Genomic DNA, 21,933 nt, shown 5'->3' with positions numbered 1-21,933 from the left:
CTAAAAGTTCAAATTTACTCATGTTAAAGTTACTAAAAAATTCTGCAAAAATCATGGATAAAAACGAAGCTTTTTAGGCCCCAGAAATTCAAAAATGACCCCAAACCAACTCAGTCAAAAAAGAAGCCAAAAAAGGAGACTCTTTCAAATACCTTGTTTTTAAAATATTGAAAGTTTAAATGTAATGTAGATCAGCTGATTTTTTTTTCTATTTTTACTTTAATCTGCGCAATGTTTTTCTGAATTTTTTGTCTTTGTATCTATATGTATCTATTGTAAGAATTTTTTTTCTGAATGGATTCAAAATCCGTTTGTGTTATGTTGTTTACAAATATCTTACACTATTTTTTCATGTCAGGTTTGTATCCATTGTCGGTTTTTTTAAGTGTAAGAGTTAAAAAAACAGATCCGAAAAAAAACATGTTTTAATAATCGTTGTAACGTTACAAATGATGTTGAAACTTCGCTCATTTAAATAGAAAATCCTTTTGATGATTCCTATTTTATTGATTTTTCTTTCATCATTACTAAATTGTAGCTTTGCAATAATAGTTTCGTCTTTTATACCATGTGTCTGTGGTTGAGACATTTTTGCTACGTTGTAAAAAAGTTTGTGTTTTGGTTTTAGTCTTCTCTTTTAATTTGTAACTTATATAGCGGTGTAGAGTTGAAGGTTTTAATTTTAAAAGGTTTTCTACTATTTTAAAATAGAAAAAAAATATGGATACTAAACAATTGAGAAAAGTGGTTAAAAAGTTTCCGGGATTCTGATGTTTCAGTTAGCTTCCCAAAGATTTTTTACGAAAACTAGCTGACCCGGTAAACTTCGTTTTACCTTTTAATAAATAAATCATAATAAATGTTTTACATCATCTACACGTCCAAAACTGCATCGAGCTCTCGAATCGATTTTTATGAAAATCGTAACCAAAGTGTACGACTTGTGTCCCATTCAAAGTTGATATTTTTAAAAGTGAGATTTTTGAAACCATTATACAAACCAATTCCGACCCAAAAAACCCTCGGATACCAACTTTCACTTCATTCCGACAGACCGTTTATACGTGATAGTGTTACAAAGAAAACGCCTCCATTTTTATATATAAGATGTACGAAATGGCTTAAAAGTTGTTATTCAACTGGATGCACTTAAGTTTGTGTCGTTTTACAGTGCTATTAGAATTAACTACGATTTTTTTTAATAAATTAACACTTTATCCATAGAAAGTTCCACTCAAATTTGAAGGTCTTTGGAGGTCGCCTTAGAGTTAAAACTTTGCCTCAATTCTTTTACCATTGATTGGATAAAGATTGGAGGGTGGAAGCTAGGTTTCAACAAAGTTGAAAAATAAGTACCACCCTTACTTCCACATCATAATCTAGAAAAACTATATCCTCAAAATTCCAGCGAAAAGATGATGAAATAAAAAAAAAAGTGAAATGTTGAATAAACTTGACAAAAACTAAGAACAAGTCCGAAAACAAAACGAGAAAATTTATTTCTTCTTATAATACGGCACAGTCAATCGTCTTACACCATCATCCCTGGCATTTGGGACCCTTTTCAGATTCCAGTAGAGCGCGGCATCGATAATACTGGTCCCCCGAATAAAATCCACTGCTACGATATTAGCCGTGGGTCCCAGCTCCTCAAAGTACCACTTGGTGACCCATCGATTAATGGATTCGGCCATCTTCCGCAGCCCTCCGTATCGATCCGTGATCACACCCCACGGATCCGGAGTCAGTTCGGCCATGTCCGCCACCGGGCGATTGGTTGTTCCAGATTGATGGCGCTTGTGAATCTTAAACAGATAACTTTTGAGATCTTCCATTCGCTGGACGTTGCCCCACTTCTGCTCCGCCGATCGCCACACCACATCCGGATAGGTTCGAATGGCGTATTCGTGGTCGTATGCTAAGATCACTGTTTTGTTGTGAGCCCAAATGTCGTCCAGCTTCCCGTACCAACTGATTAATGAATCGGCCATCACCTCATGTAGACTTTCGTTCAAAAGTCTTATCAGCTTGTCATGGATGTCATAATTTTTCCCAAACCCGACTGGGAATTCCTGAATGTCAACTATGATAATCTCACGCGTTTCTAGAGCGTAGTCTTTGATTTGATTGAGGATTGTTTTGAGAGGATGCATCTTCGAGATGCCATGATTAGCCCAAAACTCCTGGTTCGAAGTTTTGTAGTAACCTACCCTTAGGTCAATGTATCGCACTCCCTGCAGCAGCTGATTTCGGATATCGTCATCCTGGGTGAGTGAGTATTTTGTTACGATGTTGTCATTTTTGTGATGATTGAAATTCTTTTTAAACGACGCCGAGTCATGAGTGCCAGGAATAAACATCTCCCGCACCCGAAACTGCCCGATGTGCCCCTTCAGGTCGTTCATCCAGGTGGGGTACAGCTTCATACAGTAGCTCGACTGAACCGTCCCATTTCCGTTGATGAAGTACGCATAATACCCGTAGCAACTGGTCGTGATGGCAACCTGGTCCATGAAGCTGTGGTCGAATATGATATCTGCGAATGAAGGGGAAAACGAGAAAAAATCAATTTCAATCAACAAAGATTCGACGCGTGCCGAGCACTTCGCTGAATTAGTAATGCGATGGGCTCCCCCCGAGAATGGCAATTAACACAGTCAACCATATCACTACCGCGAGCTGATTCATTTCTGCATTAATTACAAATTCTCACGATTCAACTGTTGTGATACATGAGAGGTGGTTCTTTGTGTCGAGATTTGTGCACGATGTGATGACAACTCGGGGGAACACACTCGAGGTAGACAACCAACCCAATTATAACGTTCAGAGTCAGAGTCAGATCTAATATTCTTTTACTGCCCGGGGAGTTTATGCAATTTTAACGACTCGAGTATTCGTGTGACTCATGAGATGACAGCCTAGAGCATCCCAAAGCGAGACAAATAGGAAGCAGGTGGGGTTTCCGGGCTGGTGATTACTTTTTGTCTCGTTCGAATAAAACGAACGAATCTTAAACACACAAACGGTTATGTTTACAACCACTGAAATTGTGAAAAAGACGAAACAAATTAAAATCATTTCAATAGATATCAAATTAAACTTTGTAATTTTGAAGGAAAGTTAATTAGTTAACTTAACTTTCTACTTGCCATTTTCTAGAGGGATTAAGAATTTGATATTTGATAACTAAGTCAAAGCTTTCCTAAAGATGCCCCAGCTTATCTCAACATTATAAGATATTCACAATGAAGTATTTCCAAGCGATTGACCTTTTTATAAATTTTCATCCAGTAAAACATATGAACCAAAACATTAAAATTTTCATAGTTGTGGCTGAATTATCTATGTAAATATGTTACCTTCTTCTAAAAATATTTAAAAGTTTCTGAAAATAAAAGCAAACCAAAAAATTTCAATCACCAACCAGTCTAGCATATCTCTGAACCATGTGCTTTTTGAGCAGAATAGGTATGGGCAACAGGCGACCCGCAGAGTGGTTCCACTTATTCTTACGTTAGGTTGTTATTTATTTTAATATGAGTATGATCTTCTCAAATGAAAACAAATCATTTGACACAATTTTTACAAAAAAAACAACGTTTAGGGTGATTTGCCAATCGGTGTCCTCTGCCCCATCGTTGCACAGGATGAGTTAAAATGTCAATATTTCAGCCGTCTTTCAAATTTTACCCAAAAATAATACTGAATCATGTTTATTGGAATGTTTACTGATACAAAGAGGCTTTTTACGATATTTTCTGCTGAAAATTAAGCATGTAACGACAGTTTTACTTTTTCTTGTTTTTTTCGCGCGGTTTTTGTGCAAATTGTTAACCGATACCTTAAGATTCCTTCAATGGCAAATAAGGTTTTACGTCAGAACAAAACTTTTTTCGCATCGGTTTTCTTTATGAATCGTTTGTTGGACTATTTTAAAGCCATGATTTAAAAAAAATCACGATCCCTATAGAAATAGAGAAAATATCGGATTGTGCAACAATTGGCCCGCTCAATCTTTTCTTGTCCAATTATTGTACATCACTTCATTCTGTAGCTGGCTGCATAACTAATACTTACGCCTGCAATAATTGACTTATTACATGCTTCTGATAAAATTCGAATTAAATCCATTTAACACTTCAAAGGGGGGGGGGGGGATTTGTTGGAGGTGAGGTGTATAGCTTGTTACTATTTATTGATTTTGGTTAAAAATCTCATACGGATTTGTTACGTAGGTAAGAAGGGGATCAAAAATGATCAAGGATAGCTTTACGTAATATTTGAACGGCCCCTTAATATGACATGTTTTCTTTTTCTGCAAAATAAGTTGAAACCTACGTTTAAGAAGTGATTTTAGTGATTTCCGTGCTCTGCTCAACTGTTTTTTACTCAGAATTTTCATATTATTTTCACGTTATGTTGATTTACAATAACTTAACTTTATTTAAAGACACTTTAAATACGATTTAAAAAAATCAATGATATTTTACATATTCTATTATTTTAAAATTAATTATGACGAATATTTCTGTATAGTTAAAAAACTTTATTTTACTTATCGTCAAATCTTCAATTTGAAGTATTGAGTTTATTAAAGTTACATGGCAATTAAACTGCCTTGGTTTTGAGGGACTACGTTTATATCAGATTTATTTTGAAGCTTTTCGTCCCGACCGTTAGCTCAAAATTTCATGCAAATAGGGGAGATGGGGGCATAATGGCCACCTTAAGGAAAACGGTTATTTAACCATAGAAAATAGCTATAATATGGAGGTTACATTATTGTTTCGTGTTCAGACACTTGAAAAGCCTATTCCCTAACGGGCTGAAACGTGAAAAACTAGATGAAAACGTTAAAAAATGCATTTTAAAAAAAATTGCCAAAAGCTGAAAACCAGCCACTGTGGAGGCATAATGAGAACCCCTCCTGAGGCAGTATGAGCACCATTAATCAGAGCAAGATGTGCGTTTTTGCCGGGGAATCTAGCAGCGAATTCAATTCGATGAAGTCAGGTGAGTCGTAGATTCATCAAACAAAGCAATAACAAAATAATCTAGGTCTGTTTGTAGAGTACAAACAATTCACGCACGCTCATACATTAAGTGCTTTGTTCGGAGGATGATGCTACTAGCCGTATAATGTAACAATAAAAAAATAGATCATGAATTGTGAATGGAATAAAATCACCTCGAACAGAAATCTAACTCTAGTCTTTTGATTACCTCTCCGACACCTTACCAATAGGCTAAATTGTCGGATGAAAACTAGTCAAGGTGAGGCGCTATAAATCAATTTTAATTCGCTGCTAGATTCTACGGCAGAAAATGCTCATTATGCCTCGATAATATGGTGCTCTATATGCCCCTAGTCAACAAATTTAAGTAAAAACGTGTTTTAAAATTGATAAAAGTGAAAAATCAAAAAATTTTTGATGGTAAAAATTGAGAAACAATGTGTACATCATGTTGCAGTGCGTACATTATAGATCAAGGTTATTTTAAGATCATAAGAGCTTATTTCGTGGTGCTCAAAAATTATAATATTTTCGTAACTTGAGAACAAAGCTAGTTTTTTTTTAAATATCTCTGTAAAGATGATAAGGAGATTCCTTTTTTTGTGAAAAATTAATACTATAGGAAGTACGAAACAAATCCTCATGAAAATTTATTTAAGAAAATACGCACTTTCGTAGAAAAGCGTAGTTCTCATTATGCCTCGGGTGCTCGTTATGCCCTCATCTCCCCTAATTGTTCTGCATATTCAATTTTTCTCACAATTTGAGACTGCCTGCTGCATCTACAGATTGCAAGATCTGAAATAGCTTTTTATCTCATGGAATATTTTCTATGAAGTTCAAATGTGTCGTCGGGTTAGACTCACTACTCAAAAACACAGTCATAACTTCGAGAAACTGAATTTGATCAATAATGTTTTTCAGCTGAAATGTTATTGGGAAACATTTCAATGTGATGTACATCTTATATTTAAAAATGAAGGCGTTTTTTGTAACACCATCATGTATAAACGGTCTGTCGGAATGAAGTAAAAGTTTTTCGGATCAGAGATAGTTTGTATAATAGTTATAAGAATCTCACTTTTTACGGAAGGGGGGTCACCATACAAAATTATCTCTTCTTCGCACCTCTCTTCTTATATATATAAAAATGGAGGTGTTTTCTTTGTAACACCATCACGTATAAACGGTCGGCCGAAATGAAGTGAATTTTGGTATCCGAGGGTTTTTCGGGTCAGACAAAATCAATTTTAAGTGGGACTGTGGGACAGAAGACATACAATTTTGTTACGATTTTCATAAAAATCGATTCGCAAGCACGATGAAGATAAGGACGTGTAAATGTAAATAAATCATTTATTACGTTGGTTTCTTTAAAGGTAAAACGAAGTTCACCAGGTCAGCTAGTGTTTTATGAAGATTGATGAAATGCTACAGGAGTTGCATTCATTACAAATTATCCCATTTTCGCGTTATAAATATTTTAATCAATTTTTTTTTCTTACACAAAACTGCATATCTTGATCATAAATCAGTCGAATGGTTTGAAGCTTTGGGCGTTGCTGAGAGCATTTCTAAACATTAAATTGATATTCAGTACGTTGAAATAAATCAACTTCTTAGTGAGATAAAAAGCAATTATTAAAAAAAATTACATCTTCTTCATAGGGGTAAAAGGGGGCAAAACAGATCTTGTACTTTTATCCTTTCATCAACAAATAGTCCCTTTAAAATATATTAAACGCGTTCAAAAACCTGTTAGTTCGTTTTATGGAATGATTTAAAATTTCATGTTGCAAGAACATATACAGAAATAGCTAATTACTGGGTAAACAAGATCAAACAACACTCTACTCAGATAGGTATGGTCTAGTCTGACGGCAGATTTGAATTTTTGAGAGAATTTCACGTAAGATAGGTACTATTCCAGGCTCTGAAACTCGTGGCTTTTTTTTTGTAAACATATATATTTCGGGTTTTATTCTCTACAAAGCATACATTCTACAAGTTCTCGCAATGCAACGTAAAATCTAGAGCCCCTACCGTTAAATCACTGCTAGCTTCTAATATAAAGTTTATATATACAATAAACAACTTTAGAGCTTTATTTCTACTCACTGCTCTGGTATTTTTCAAAACAGGAAAGGCAAAATCATGAAAATTTATTCTCTTATTCAAAACTGACTCTAATTTAGATTTTAGAAAGGACCACAAATGTACTATTCTACTGCAACTGGATAATTTATGTTCCAAATCTTCAATAACTGTCGGACAGTGCACACAAAATGCATTATCTGCTCTATTCTGCCGAAACATCAACGCTGCATGTGGTATCCTTTGATTCACTAGAAGATAATACAGGGATTTCTCAGTTGTAGAGAGAATTCGGCTCCGAATGTTCCTCCAAACTCGTTTCCATTCCACCGATGGGTTTTCTTCGACGATTTTTGGTGATTTCATCTTCCCTCTGAAGACCTCCAAAAGTGATGTTGTGGATGGGTTTTCTCGAACTTGATCAGTGATGTAGGGCAGCTCACGAGCGACCATTTTGAGGCATGGATATAACGCTGGAATCCCTCTTGGATAAGGTGGATTAACGATTAATCCATCAAATGTAGAAGCAAAAGGAGTGTGTTCTCGACAGCGTACAAAACGATTGAGAAATAGTGCTTTGCATTTTTGTATCGGTAAATAAAGATTGAGCCCACCTTTCTCGACTGCAAGACCAAGCTGCTCCATCGAAAGACGTTATCCGAGCTGCTGATGAGTTGGGGATGCCAAGGATTGATGCCATGAACCACAATTTCGACGTAACGAAGGTGTTGATTACGGTAACTTTTTGAAGTAAGGAAAGGATACGTGGTTTGAATTTCCACATAAGCTGTGATGTCTTCCTGATGACGTCGCACCAGTTTTCCTCAATTGTACGCTTAGCTGAATTGAAGAAGTTGACGCCAAGAATTTTAACTGAATCGCAAAGGGTGAACCAACCAGGGGATCTCGTACTCTGTTGGGTTCCGATGTTGATTGCCAAGGTCTTGTTAGTGTTTAGAACTGCTCCAGAGCAAAGCCCGAACTCGTTGAATGCGTCCAAAATCCGTTGAAATTTATCGTCGTTCTCCACGATTATCGAGATGTCGTCAGCATACGCCAAAACTAGCTCTTGTGGGTCGTTACATATGGATAGGAGTTTTTCTAGGAGAGGGTGCAAATAAAGGACAAAAAGGTGCATGCTTAGGGGATCACCTTGTCTAACGGATCGTTGGATAGGAAAGGAGGGGGACAGATTTCCGTTAATCATTATTTTCGAGGTCGATCTCGACATGATGTTACCCAACAAAGAAATAAAGACAGGATGAAATTGCAGACTTCTTAAAACACATAACAGATAGCTTTGATCAACACGATCAAAGGCGTGATCGAGGTCAAAAGAGATGAGCCTTCCTGATCTTCTTCGACAGTTGTATTCTACAACGCGGTCTTTAATGGCTGTCAATGCTTCGAATATGTTACGATTACTGTTCGAACATTTTTGTGATGGATTCAAAATATGATGGTGTTCCATTATTATTTCTACTCGCTGCTTTAAAATCCGTGACAGGAGCTTATAGTCAAAGTTTAACAATGAAATCGGACGGTATGCTTTGATTGTGTCATCACTGGTTTTCTTCTTGGTCAGTACTATGATTTCCTCCAGAAAACTTTCAGGAATGTTTCCATTAAGCGCTTCGTTCAAGATTAAATTGAGTTGTCTATGGATGATATCGAAGGCTTTCAAATAAAATTCTTTGGGGATACCATCATTTCCTGGAGATTTTCGAGAGGCACTTGATTTAATAGCAAAATAGATCTCTTCAGTGGTTATATCTCTCATCAATTGTTGGTTGAATTCAGAAGTTGGCTCAATCTCCCTATTTACAGGAAAATTCGAGCTCGTCGTTACGTTTTGTCTGCTATACAAACCACGAAAGTAGTCTGTAATATAGTTCTCGATTTCAGCTGGATCAGTTAAGACTGTACCCTGACGTCGAATCGTCGAAATTTGACTCTGTTTTCTGCGATGCATTCGTTCACCCAGCTGAAAGGAGGAAATTTTTTCACCTCCTATGTATGTATCGTTCAGGCGTTGAAAAGATCTTGAAAACCGGTTTTGATGCAACAACATCTCTGCTTTGACTTTGTTGACTTCTGCAGTTGATTGGGAATTATTCAAGAGATTATTATATGCGACTGTCAAATTGCGATATAATAGCTCATTTTTAGCATGAAACTCTTTAAAAGCTTTATTAGTTTTCCACTTAAAGAAGCTTCGTATTTTGGGCTTAGCGCATTCGATCCACCAGTCCAGCCAACTTCTATAGCGTGTTCGTTCACGTAGCCAACGGTTCCACTTTTGCTGAAACTCTTCTAAGTGCTCTTCTGTTAAAATATGGGACCGGATGGACCAAAACCCACTACCGTGAGCCTTGCCAAGATCAGGAAGACAACATCTAATTCTGAACGCCTTGTGATCAGAGAAACACACAGGGAAAAAGTCAGCTGTACGAAGATGGGAAATGAGAGAGTGAGAGATATAAATGCGATCAATGCGCGAACCCGAATTTGGGCGAACAAAGCTGTATGCTATTTGATTCCCATGTTTTAATTCCCATGCATCAGACAAATTCATGTTGTCGACAAACCTTTTTAGCGATATACTTTGGTTATTACAACCAGTAGCATCTTTCAATGATAACACACAATTAAAATCACCTCCAAGTATTAGATTTGGAGCAGCGTTTTGGAGATAGAAGGGAAGTGTGTGACGAAAAAGATGTTCGCGCGCTGCTTGGTTTTGTGTGCCTGATGGAGCATAAACATTGCATACAGTTACATTACCTCCCAGCTTTACCGTGATAACACGACTGTCTAAACTGCGTTGTATGTTAGTGTACGGTATGTGTTCTTTGAGGGCAATAGCAGTGCCTCTTCGTGCACTGTCAACGTTCGTGATCACATTATACCTAACCAGGGATAGTAAAGCTGGGGTTCTCCACTTCTTGGAGCAAGACAATATCAGATTCAACGAGACGAATAAACGAAACCAGGGACTGTATTTTGTTTGTATTAGACACAGCATTGGTGTTTATGCTGCAAATATTGTAGCTTAAGCTAGTGTTAGTAGACATAGTTAGTCACAAATCTATCTAAGACGACCTTTCCCGCGTTTCACTTTTTTAAACGGGGCTACTTCATTCGAAGAGTCGTCAGCTGAACCTTCACCAGCGGAGTCTTGCATCTCAGTATCGGAAATCTGATGGTTGATGGGATGGGAAATATGGGAGGGGAGTTGGGGAAAAGAGAAATCACTCACCACATTAGAGCTGTTGTCGACTGTCTTGCGTGCCGCTGCAGGTTTCTTGTTGATAGCCGCTTTCTCGAGCGCAGGTGTGGGTGATGTACGCCCGACGTCCAGTGGTGTCGAGTTATCACGCTTTCCTTCTTCCTCCATTCGTTCGTCCGATGATGTTGACTGCTGCTCATATTCGATGTTGGTTTCGGTAACGGTACTTTGGTCGGTGGGAGGCGTCGTGGCGGTATTGCCATTTACTGTTCGCTGGTGTTCTTGTACTTGTGTCGGCTTAGAGTTGACGAAGCTGGACATCAAATTTGGTCGGCCTTGAGAGCTGCTTCCACTGGTGCTGGCGCCACATAGCACATCTGCGTAGCTGCCTCCTCCACCACCCCCTCGCGCGGCTTCCAGTCGTTGGTTGAGATCGTTCTTTTGTCCCACTAGTTTTCGGTTTTCAACACAAGTGCTACCCGGATGAATTTGGTAGTGGCAGTGACGGCAAATTTGTGGCTGGCTTCGGTAGGAAACTAGCGTTTCTTCACCCTGGATGGTAACAAATGATTTGATGTGTTTCCGAAGAATCATCTTTGCAATTCTCACACCAGACACAACACCTTTGTACTTGAAACTTTCATTCCACACTTCATCTTTGATAGAGAGCACTTCACCATACGTGTTCAGGAAGGAAATGATTTCATCATTCCTAACATTTTCGGATAAGTCGTGGATTTTCACTTCGATTCCGCCATCATCCATAATAAGTCGCACCTTAGTACGCCTATTGTTCACTTCGGTGTCATGTTTTTCGTTGTGCTCAATGACTACATCTTGAGCAGTTTTTAGATCCACACACTTCACATGTGCGCAGTTTTGCGCATGGTTCATTTGTAGGCGTAACACTTGTTGTAACGAGAGACCTAGAGGTCCATGAACGAAATCATGAATTTGTTCATATGATGGGCGCTTGGAAAAGTTTCTCAGGTCAACTTTAAAGGTATTTTCTCGCACTCGAAAAGACATTGTCACGAACCGTACGCTTAAAGCAGAACGTGAAAAGAAAAATACTGTCGCCAGAGAACTGACGCAAAAACTACAGAAAGGTCACACTTAAGTGTGAAACGCACACGCCGAAAACTTTACAACTCGGAGCTCTAGATAAACGCGTCTGCTCGCAACGAGCGCTTGAGCCGAACTAGTGGCTTAGATTTTTTCGGGATTATGGGTCCAAATTTCCCCAGTGGGCTTCGGACGGTTCTTATGGACGACCTTCTTCAAAAAGGGCCATCTATAAATTGGATTGCATTTGAACTAGAAGTTCTCATAAAAAGCTTTCGTTTCAAATATCAGCTTCTTAGACTACATGGTGGCTGAGCCTTTGAAAGCCTTTTAAGATGTGCAACCATTGGAAAAAATTGGACAACGTTAGGAACGACATCAGATTTGCCTGTGCAACTATTGGAAAATGATTTTTTAAATTTCGATGTCATTTTTTTCGAGCATTTCAACTTTTGGATCTTGTTGACTAAGCCTGTATGAGTACCTTCGACAAAAAAAATGAACGAATTCGATTTATAGGATCAAAATACTGCATAGAAACCAAAATCATGTGCTTAGCTGTTCAACGATTGGCAAATCACCCTATTTGACGTTAATTGAGGCGTTTTTTTGATTTCGCACTTATCTATACCCCTTTAGCTACCAACACATGCACTTATACCATGGCCGTAGGAATGGGGAGCGTTTAGAGGAAACCCCCCATGAGGATCCAAAACGGCAAGCGAGGTATTCTACTCTACACTTCAAATTTTAAATTCAGAACCAAAGTATGATGATAGAGTAAGGTCAATCAAAAGTAACAATCTAGACTAAAAACTAATGCCAAAACCAGAAAAACCCAAGGTCAAAACTCTGCTACATTTTTCAAAATGTTCTCACTTCTTCATCGAAATTGGGGTCTGAATATTAAATTTTGAATTAAATTAAACCCATTTTTTAGGTTCCAATTCCAAATAAATATAAATCTATTTTCAATCCTGTTTTTTTTTTAAATTATATGCCATTTCAATATTTTTATAATAGTTTTCTGAATATGAAAAAAAAGAAAAAATTGTTTTATATTCAAACTCGAAGTTCTTAAACCTGATTTTTACACAAAATTCAAAAATTTTAAGTTTCAAATAAATAATTTGAATAGTTAATTTGGATTAAACCTGAACTACAGAATTTAAATATGTTCATGAATGAGGGCTCAAAACTTGGCTCATAAAATTCTGATCAGGAATAAAGTTTGGAAATCGTATTTTTTGTCCATTTCAGAAATTATATGGGATTTCGGATACAGATTCAAAGCGCAATTTTGGAATTCAGGTTCAGAATTCAGATTCAGAATGCAGATTCTAAATTCAGAAAAACAAATTGCGGACCAAATACGAGGTATCTCGTTGATTTTTCGCTTGTCAACAGTGTGCTACATTTTGAAGTAAAACTCAAATGGACTGAATTTAAGTGTTAATTTTTCTTCGACTGCAACCGTTTGCCGTAACTTAAAAATGCTAAATTAGTAAAACTTAGTTCAGAGGTTTCTGGGATATAGAATGCCGAATTTCGGTGTTTCTCATCATAGATTTCTTCGCGGTCCTTTATATGATAAGATTATTTGCAAATTCAACTTCCAGATTTTATTTTTTTTAACAAAATAAGTATGTAAACACAATTCACCTGAAAATCACAAATAAAAGGTAGAATTTGAGTTTTTTGTTATATTCGAAAAAACCCAAATTTTATTTTAAAAAAACATCCACAGGATTTCCATTATGAAATTGATTCATTATGAAAAATATTTGCTATTAAATAAACATCTTCACCTAAAATACCTGTACAAAATTCAATATTTTTCCAGTGTATTGTTTAACATTATTAACACATCAAGGACATAAAAATTCGGTATGTTATGTGTAGAAACCAGTAGGAAAAATTCTGCTAATTAATTATATGTGTGTAATTTTGTAGAATGAGATTTCATTATAAGATTCATAACATTTGAATTTTTAATTTTAATGGAGCATAATAGCGGCAAGCGAAAAACCGAGATTTCTCGGTATTTTAAAGCCAAATATTATAAATTAAAAGGAAGTCGATTTCTTTGTAACATCATCACGAATAAACGAATGGACAGAATGAAGTAAAATTATGCATCTGAAGGTTTTTGGGCCAAGGATGGTTTGTATAATAGTTTCAAGACCCACCGACCTTAAAGATGGGGGCTCCCATACAAAATAAAGCAAAAATATGTCTTATTTTAAACAATTTTCAGATGATTTTTATAAGAATGGGTTCATGATTTGACAAACAAATTATATTGACTATCGCACTTTGAACCAGGGACCTCCATACAAAATTTTCAAAAAAAAAACGACAGAACTCATACAATTTTCTCTCATTTTTTTAGAGGTAAGAAGATATGCTCTTTAATTCTTATGTATGGATATGAAAGCCATTTTTATGTTAAACCATCATTTTAAAAAGAGTGGTTGAAATGCCGTGAATTTGTTATTTTTTTCATTTTGCATGTTTTTAAATATTTTTTTATCATTATTTTGTTTGTACAAGCTCTTGAGTCAAGTTTTAATACCATCTTTGAAGATTATTCATTACACTGAAAAACTTTTTTTCAAATCGTGGATAATAGTGCTTTTTTGTTCCGATTATATTATAGTAGTTTGTCATCTCTATGGCATTCGAGTGCTTCCTCTTCATAAAATCAATTGGAAATGATACATTTTAAGTAAATCAGTCACCAAACCACATTAAGCCTAACCTCAAATTCGTGACACATTCCAGACCAGAATTCAGAAATTTGTGGGGGTTAGAGTAGAAAAAATAACAAAAATTGATATTATTTTGTCCACTACAATTATCGCTAAATGCAATAAAATGATGGTAGATTTTCAAACATTGTTTACCTTTCAAATGAAAACTGATTTCCATTTTTTTTACATTTTTGAACCCGATGAAGAAAACACTACTTTCTGGAAATGATATTTACATTTAGGTATATCACATGTAGAGACTTTGGTGGCAAAGGGGTATAAGTCCTGCACTTATACCACTTTGGCTCCAAACAAAATATGACTTTCAATTAGCAGGGTTTTTCAACGAGATCAAATCATAAGAAAATAGTAGAATAAAATTATGGTTTAAATAGCATATGATGTTTGGCAGTAAAGGATTCTATACACTATAATCTCCGTTTTCAAAAATGGTACTCTTTTCAAGACTCTGGCAAAGAAACCAGTTCCCATCATGCAATTTTAAAAAAAAAATTAGAAGGATTTCACAAGACCATAAAACATCGAGCCCAGTAAGTGTGAATCATTTCTGTATAGAGAAAAGTTAAAAATAATTTGATTATTTAAATAATAAAGCTCCATTTTGAAAATTAATAGATGCGAAAAGTGAACTTTTGAAGCTTATAAAAAAACTTTTTACTGTGACTGGAATTTCGACGAAATACCATCAAGGACAAAATGTCTATCATAGTTTCCAGCTGACTTTTGTTTTAGCTTCATAGAAAATGTTCCATCAAAAATAAATCCTACATTTCTCGGGGAAAAAACCGCGCCGAAAACTCACCGCAGCAACGCAACTTGTCGATGAATTCGATAAATTAAATTTTGTTTTAAAAATGCAATTTCGACCTCCTATTCGCCCGCGTTTTTCTGCCGTTCCATATTTCATTAACATCCTACCGGGACATGTTTTATGAAACATTTTATTGAAAACGCGCTGTGCGATCGATGAGATATGACCTGAATTGTGTGAAACCCCTTTTAAACGTCCTCCACGCATTTATTTTGATTTTTTTTGCTTTTAAAATGAAACAATGAAAAGGATTTTGACCAGCAAATGTATTGATGAAACAAATTGAATGCAGTTATCTTTCCTCCCCGAATGAGTTCTTGTTTGTTGCAAAAGGGCAGGATTAAAGAATTTTCAACTAGCAGCAAGTTAACTAGCTGAATTACGTGCCTTAAATAATAGATTCCAATTAAAAGTAGGTACTTATTGGCCCTCGGGATTGCATGAACAGAAGCAGTAGGGAGGGATGATGGAACTGTAATTATCGAATTTTACAGTCGTCACAGGCAGCTTTCGATTGCCTACGCGAAATTGGATTTCAATTTGGTCTGGTTGGATGAATTAAATCTGTTCGATGAACTGAATCGAGTGGGGTTTTGGAACTTAATGGAATTTGGTTGGTGCAAATGACGATATCCTGAATATTTACTGATCAATTATACATACAGGTCAACAAGAGGAGTTTAACTGGTTCTTATTACATGTTGGAGATGCAAATATTTTATTTATTCTATGAAAAACAAGAAAATTCGATATTGTAAATGAAAAATTATAGTTTAAGGACAACTTTTCTTCTGTATTTTGTCTTCATTTTTGTCGAAAAATATGCCAAGCTGAGTTCATTATCAAGGAATTTATTCAACCACACCCTTGGCACCACTAATGAAGAAAAGACAAATTGATGGGTAGAAATTAATGTTGAATCGACTTGATGAAGGTTTGTTCCCTCGAGGGAGTCGTACGATACAACGAACCACGATTGGATTAATCAATCCGAGATGATAAGTAATAATATCCCATCCCCAGAGACAATTTCTTCAGTAACTTCTTCAACCTAACCCGATCCTGGGCTGTAACTTACCGGTTCTGGTCCACCCATTCTGATACTTTGGCTTAATCGAGAACAGCACCTCCTTTTTACGCTGTCCGTATTCATCACGGAAATCGTACTCCCAATCAAGCTCCACCAATTGGGTGGTCGGAGGCTGGGCTGTCGTCGTCGTCGTTGTTGGTCTCGTTTCAGTCGACGTCTTTAAATTACTCGAAGCCACTCCAACATTATCAACTTCCAGCTGGCGTACGGATCGATTTGAATCATCAGTCCCACTTCCGCTAGCATCTTCCTCCTTCTCCAGATCCAATTCGGAAACAGAACCCGGTGAAGTTGAACCCACCGCATCCGGGGATGTTTCAACTGAATAGTAAAATGTACGCTGCTGGAACGAGTCGACGGGGAAATCTTCCGTCAGGACAATGTACCCGTCCGGGTCGTCAAAGTTTCTCCAGGTCAGCTCCAGGCTCTGATACCGGGCATTCACCGTAATGTAGAGATCCGAAATGGCAGGTTCGTAAGTTCGGTCACCTGTATGGTTGAGAGAAATAACAACATCGAAGGTTAGTTTCGTTAGTATTAAAAATAAATGACTATGACCTATGGCGACCGTCAAAAATATGCACAAATTTTCAGTTTTTGATAAATGACAAAAATGACAAAAAAGACAAAAATGACAAAAATGACAAAAATGACAAAAATGACAAAAATGACAAAAATGACAAAAATGACAAAAATGACAAAAATGACAAAAATGACAAAAATGACAAAAATGACAAAAATGACAAAAATGACAAAAATGACAAAAATGACAAAAATGACAAAAATGACAAAAATGACAAAAATGACAAAAATGACAAAAATGACAAAAATGACAAAAATGACAAAAATGACAAAAATGACAAAAATGACAAAAATGACAAAAATGACAAAAATGACAAAAATGACAAAAATGACAAAAATGACAAAAATGACAAAAATGACAAAAATGACAAAAATGACAAAAATGACAAAAATGACAAAAATGACAAAAATGACAAAAATGACAAAAATGACAAAAATGACAAAAATGACAAAAATGACAAAAATGACAAAAATGACAAAAATGACAAAAATGACAAAAATGACAAAAATGACAAAAATGACAAAAATGACAAAAATGACAAAAATGACAAAAATGACAAAAATGACAAAAATGACAAAAATGACAAAAATGACAAAAATGACAAAAATGACAAAAATGTCAAAAATGACAAAAATGACAAAAATGACAAAAATGACAAAAATGACAAAAATGACAAAAATGACAAAAATGACAAAAATGACAAAAATGACAAAAATGACAAAAATGACAAAAATGACAAAAATGACAAAAATGACAAAAATGACAAAAATGACAAAAATGACAAAAATGACAAAAATGACAAAAATGACAAAAATGACAAAAATGACAAAAATGACAAAAATGACAAAAATGACAAAAATGACAAAAATGACAAAAATGACAAAAAATGACAAAAATGACAAAAATGACAAAAATGACAAAAATGACAAAAATGACAAAAATGACAAAAATGACAAAAATGACAAAAATGACAAAAATGACAAAAATGACAAAAATGACAAAAATGACAAAAATGACAAAAATCGCAAAAAATGACACAAATGACAAAAACGTAAAAACTTTATTTCACTCCAAAAATGGTAGAAGAAAGTACTCAATGTACTGAATGTCAATTATTTTTTGTAAAAAACACTCTCACTATTTTTATGCTTCGAATGTTAGCATATCTTCAATTTAAAAGAGGAGAGGTTTTAAACACAGTAAATTCTCTTATTATGCTTAAATTTGCACATGTTTCATTATGTATTCAGATCTTTTAATATAGAACAATGGAACAAAAGCTACAAAATATGATTCTGGAATGTACTAAAAATGACAATGAATAAGCAAAATGGACAAAAACGTTATGAAAATAATCCTTTATCCTAGCAACCAAAAGTCTCACAAAAAATCTACGACAACGCGTTCTCAGCTTCAAAATTGAATCAAGAAAATCAAGAAAATCAATAAAATCAAGAATATCACAAAAATAAAGAAAATCAAGACAATCAAGAAATTTTTTTTTTTTTTTTTTGTTTCGATTATAGTCGTTTTACCATCTTTATGGCATTCGCGACTTTATCAACGTTGCAGTTGGCGGATCGTTATCGAAAAACTATCCGGTACAACAGTGTTCGATGTTTACTCTTGGGCTCGAACTCGCGGACATCGGCTCAGGAGACAACAGACTTGCCAACTGAGCTATATCACAAGCCAAGCCAAGAAAATTCAGAAAATCAAGAAAATTGAGAAAAAATCAAGAAAATCAAGAAAATCAAGAAAATCAAGAAATTTCAGATATTCAAGAAAATCAAGGAAATCAAGGAAATCAAGAAAATCAAGTTAATGAAGAAAATCAAGAAAATCAAGAATATCAAGAAAATCAAGAAAATCAAGGAAATCAAGAATATCAAGAAAATAAAAAAATCAAGATTATCAAGAAAATCAGGGATATCAAGAAAATCAAGAAAATCAAGCATATCAAGAAAATCAAGAAAATACCGAAACTCAAGAAAATAAAGAAAATCAAGAAAATGAAGAAAATCAAGAAAATCAAGTAAATAAAAAAAATCAAGAAAATTAAAAAAAATCAAGAAAATCCAGAAAATCAAGAAAATCAAGAAAATTAAGAAAATCAAGAAAATCAAGAAAACCAAAAGATTCAAAAGGATCAAGAAAATCAAAAAAAATTAAGAATATCAAGAAAATCAAGAAAATCAAGAAAATCAAGAAAATCAAGAAAATCAAGAAAATCAAGAAAATCAAGAAAATCAAGAAAATCAAGAAAATCAAGAAAATCAAGAAAATCAAGAAAATCAAGAAAATCAAGAAAATCTAGAAAATCAAGAAAATAAAATAAATCAAGAAAACTAGAAAATCAAAATAAATCCAGAAAAACAAGAAAATCTTGAAAATCAAGAAAATCGAGAGAATCAAAAAATTCAAGAAAATCAAGAAAAACTTGAAAAAAAGAAAATCAAGAAAAACTTGAAAAAAAGAAAATCAAGAAAATCAAGAAAATCAAGAAAATCAAGAAAATCAAGAAAATCAAGAAAATAAAAAAAATCAAGAAAATAAACAAATTCAAGATAATCAAGAAAATTGAGAACAACTATAAAATAGAGAAAAACAAGAAAATTACGAAAACTGAGAAAATCGAGTGAATCAAGAAAATCAAGAAAATTAAAAAATTCAAGAAAATTTAGAAAATCAAGTAAACAAAAAAGCATGAAAAATTTTTGAAATCAAGAAAATAAAACAAATACAAAAAAAATCGACAAAATCTAGACAATCAAGAAAATGAAAAAAATTTAAAAAAATTTTTTTTGTCCTATATTTCCTACATTTTTCGCATCAGAAATAGGATCGAAAAAAAAAGAAATGTTAAAAACATCAAACTCGTGTTGATTTAATACTTAAGGTTAATAAAACTCCTTTTAATTTGATAGATTTTATGTTTATTTGTTAACGGCTTATATGAAAATCGAAGTCATTTTAGGTATTTTTAATTGTAGCCTTCAACAATTTTTGTAGCCTTCAACAAGCTTTCAACAAATTGCTGAAAAAAAATCAAATCAACTTAAAATATAATGGTTTGACTGCATTTTTGCAACGCCACGCAATTTATCAATGGCTAGTTGAAATGTAATATGAAAAATTTATAGAATATCATTCGGTGATGTTGAGGTTAATTTCTTCTCAGTATATAAATTCTTTCTAGCATCAGAACCTGCCTAGAAAGCTAAAAAAAATGTAATGTTTAGTTTTCAGCATAATAACGAGAATGAACCTAATCGTGTCCGACGTTATCACTCCCCAATGTTTATTGACGTCATAAGCCAAAGCACGATGCATACATATCTACTTTCACAGTCCTATCAAGCTCAAAATTGCTCGCACAGTTCAAAGGGCTAAACTAGCCAGCAAAATCCGCGCGCTCGAAAGTGTTTCGATTTCACTTCCAAACAGGAACCGACTGAGCCTAAGTGAGTGGTTTTGATGCATAAATCAGAAAATCTCCTCACCGGTTCTCTGCGCTTGACCCAATTGGATAATCACCGCAGCCAATAAGAGCGACCAGCAACCGAAGGCAGCAGCAGCTCTGGCAGCCATCGTTTGTTTCAGTGTTTTTAAGCGTGCTAATGTATCGTTGCTTTGCTATCGCAAGCCCATGTAGGTACTTCAAACCGAACTACGATCGTGCGTTCTTTGCTTCCTGCCCCTTTTCGCTTTTGGGGGGGCACGACCGAAAAACTACGCGCACTCGAAAATTGCCGAGCAACCGAAACAGAAATCCGCGCTAAATCAAATTAGAGGTTTTTCGGGTTCTCTGGAGGACGAATGATGCTACTCGTTTTGCGTTTCGCCTCGTTTGTACTGTCTCTTCCTCCCAAAAACAACAAACCTCACTTTCAACAATTACGAGCACTTTTTCGTGTTGAATCAACCAAAAAAATTTGCTAAACTAGCGACTCAGTAGTGATCTGCTCCCGGCGAGCATTGTCACCCAACTGGCTGATTAGCACTTTCGGTAGCTTGGCGTGCGTATAGCGTATACCTACATAGTTGGTGGAAGTCTCGCGTATAGATGCATGAAACAGTAGCGACAATTTGTCTCCCTCCGTCTCTGCTTCTCTACCCTTAGCTTGGGCCCGCATCAGCAGCAGCTACATACTAAAATTCATTCATCTCTGCCCTGTACTCTGCCTGGTGGAGCTCTAACTGCCTCTAACGGCAGCTTATCTGAGCGCTGCTCAGCCTCCAGCTGAAGTTTGGAAACGGGTGCTCGTAGTGTTTGCTTTGTGAACCAGCATACACTAGATATCTTGAAGTAGACACAGTATAGTTGACAATCGAGCTATAAATCATAGTTTCTCCGATAAATATATTCATTACTTTGTGTTGAAAGACCTCATAAAAATATACTTGTCCTACGCATAAGATATGTTTCAGATTCAAGTTCAAAGAACGTACACCATACTGTAAGAATAATCGCATAAAGCAGGTCCACTAGAGTATCGGCTAATGCGCGTGGCGTAAATTATTCGTCCAACATTCGCTTTTCTCTTCAGGAAGTGGTCATTTTAGGTCCAGTGAAAACCCAGGAGCTTGATACTGGGGGACAAATGATCCCTGCTGAAATAGTGCCAAGAGAACTTAATAAAAATTACGGTGAAAAATTCATTAGACGTACAATGCAAACTTTGAACCAATATGAAACTTTTTACACCAAATTTTTCCACCAAAACAAAAATTATAACGGAAGGTTACTTACCCCAATCTACCCCTAGATAAGCTCCATCAATCCTGAGAATGAATGAAATAATGTGCAGTCTGAAGCTGGCAGCGAGGAGGATGATTATGACCGGGACAGAAACGAAATTAAATTAAACGAGCGTAATGTTGACAACTGTATTAGTATTTAATTTCGGATGAGACGAAGGTATATAAAACATTCGATTTATAAAACTTTGGAAGGTAAAATGGATAATGGTATCCTGATTTATTGCCAATTTTTCAATGTTAACTTTTGAGGTAAATTTTTGACCTACATGAGTTTGATGTTGCGCCAATATAAGGAAAAGTCATTTAAATTTATTTGATATCATCAAAATTCAAGAAAGATTATTTCACTAAAATACTACATCGCGAGATAACGTCAACAAAACTATCCTGAAAACTTTACATTTTTCACAAAAAATCAACGTGATAAATCGATCAACTTTAGAATCAAATAGCCCAAATTTAATATGAATACTTGGAAATGCAAAACGAACATTCCGTGAAAGTT

The 21,933-nt window shown here is 35.3% G+C and overlaps 2 protein-coding genes across 12 annotated transcripts in view; one reads left to right on the top strand and one right to left on the bottom strand.

The window, feature by feature from the left end:
* LOC129757919 (sex determination protein fox-1-like) overlaps positions 1-21,933 on the top strand; it is a 680,148-nt gene that overhangs the window by 64,820 nt on the left and 593,395 nt on the right. The window lies entirely within an intron of this gene.
* On the bottom strand, positions 1,469-20,675 carry LOC129757921 (PI-PLC X domain-containing protein 1-like). Its single transcript, XM_055755326.1, has 3 exons — positions 20,168-20,675; positions 16,070-16,570; positions 1,469-2,536 (listed from the first exon to the last, which is right to left on the bottom strand). The coding sequence occupies exons 1-3, from the start codon at positions 20,253-20,255 to the stop codon at positions 1,497-1,499; spliced, it is 1,629 nt and encodes a 542-aa protein (XP_055611301.1). The 5' UTR covers positions 20,256-20,675; the 3' UTR covers positions 1,469-1,496.

The sequence above is a fragment of the Uranotaenia lowii genome, chromosome 3 (assembly GCF_029784155.1).
Source record: "Uranotaenia lowii strain MFRU-FL chromosome 3, ASM2978415v1, whole genome shotgun sequence".
NCBI lineage: Eukaryota > Metazoa > Arthropoda > Insecta > Diptera > Culicidae > Uranotaenia > Uranotaenia lowii.
Note: the sequence above shows the minus strand (reverse complement) of the source record. Positions and strands in the feature narration are given on the sequence as shown.

Coding starts and splice junctions, on each gene's coding strand:
- LOC129757921 (XM_055755326.1), bottom strand. CDS start 20,255: ATGGCTGCCAGAGCTGCTGCTGCCTTCGGTTGCTGGTCGCTCTTATTG. Junction 16,571..20,167: donor GGGTCAAGCGCAGAGAACCG/GTGAGGAGATTT, acceptor TCAACCATACAG/GTGACCGAACTTACGAACCT. Junction 2,537..16,069: donor GAATGGGTGGACCAGAACCG/GTAAGTTACAGC, acceptor CTTCATTCGCAG/ATATCATATTCGACCACAGC.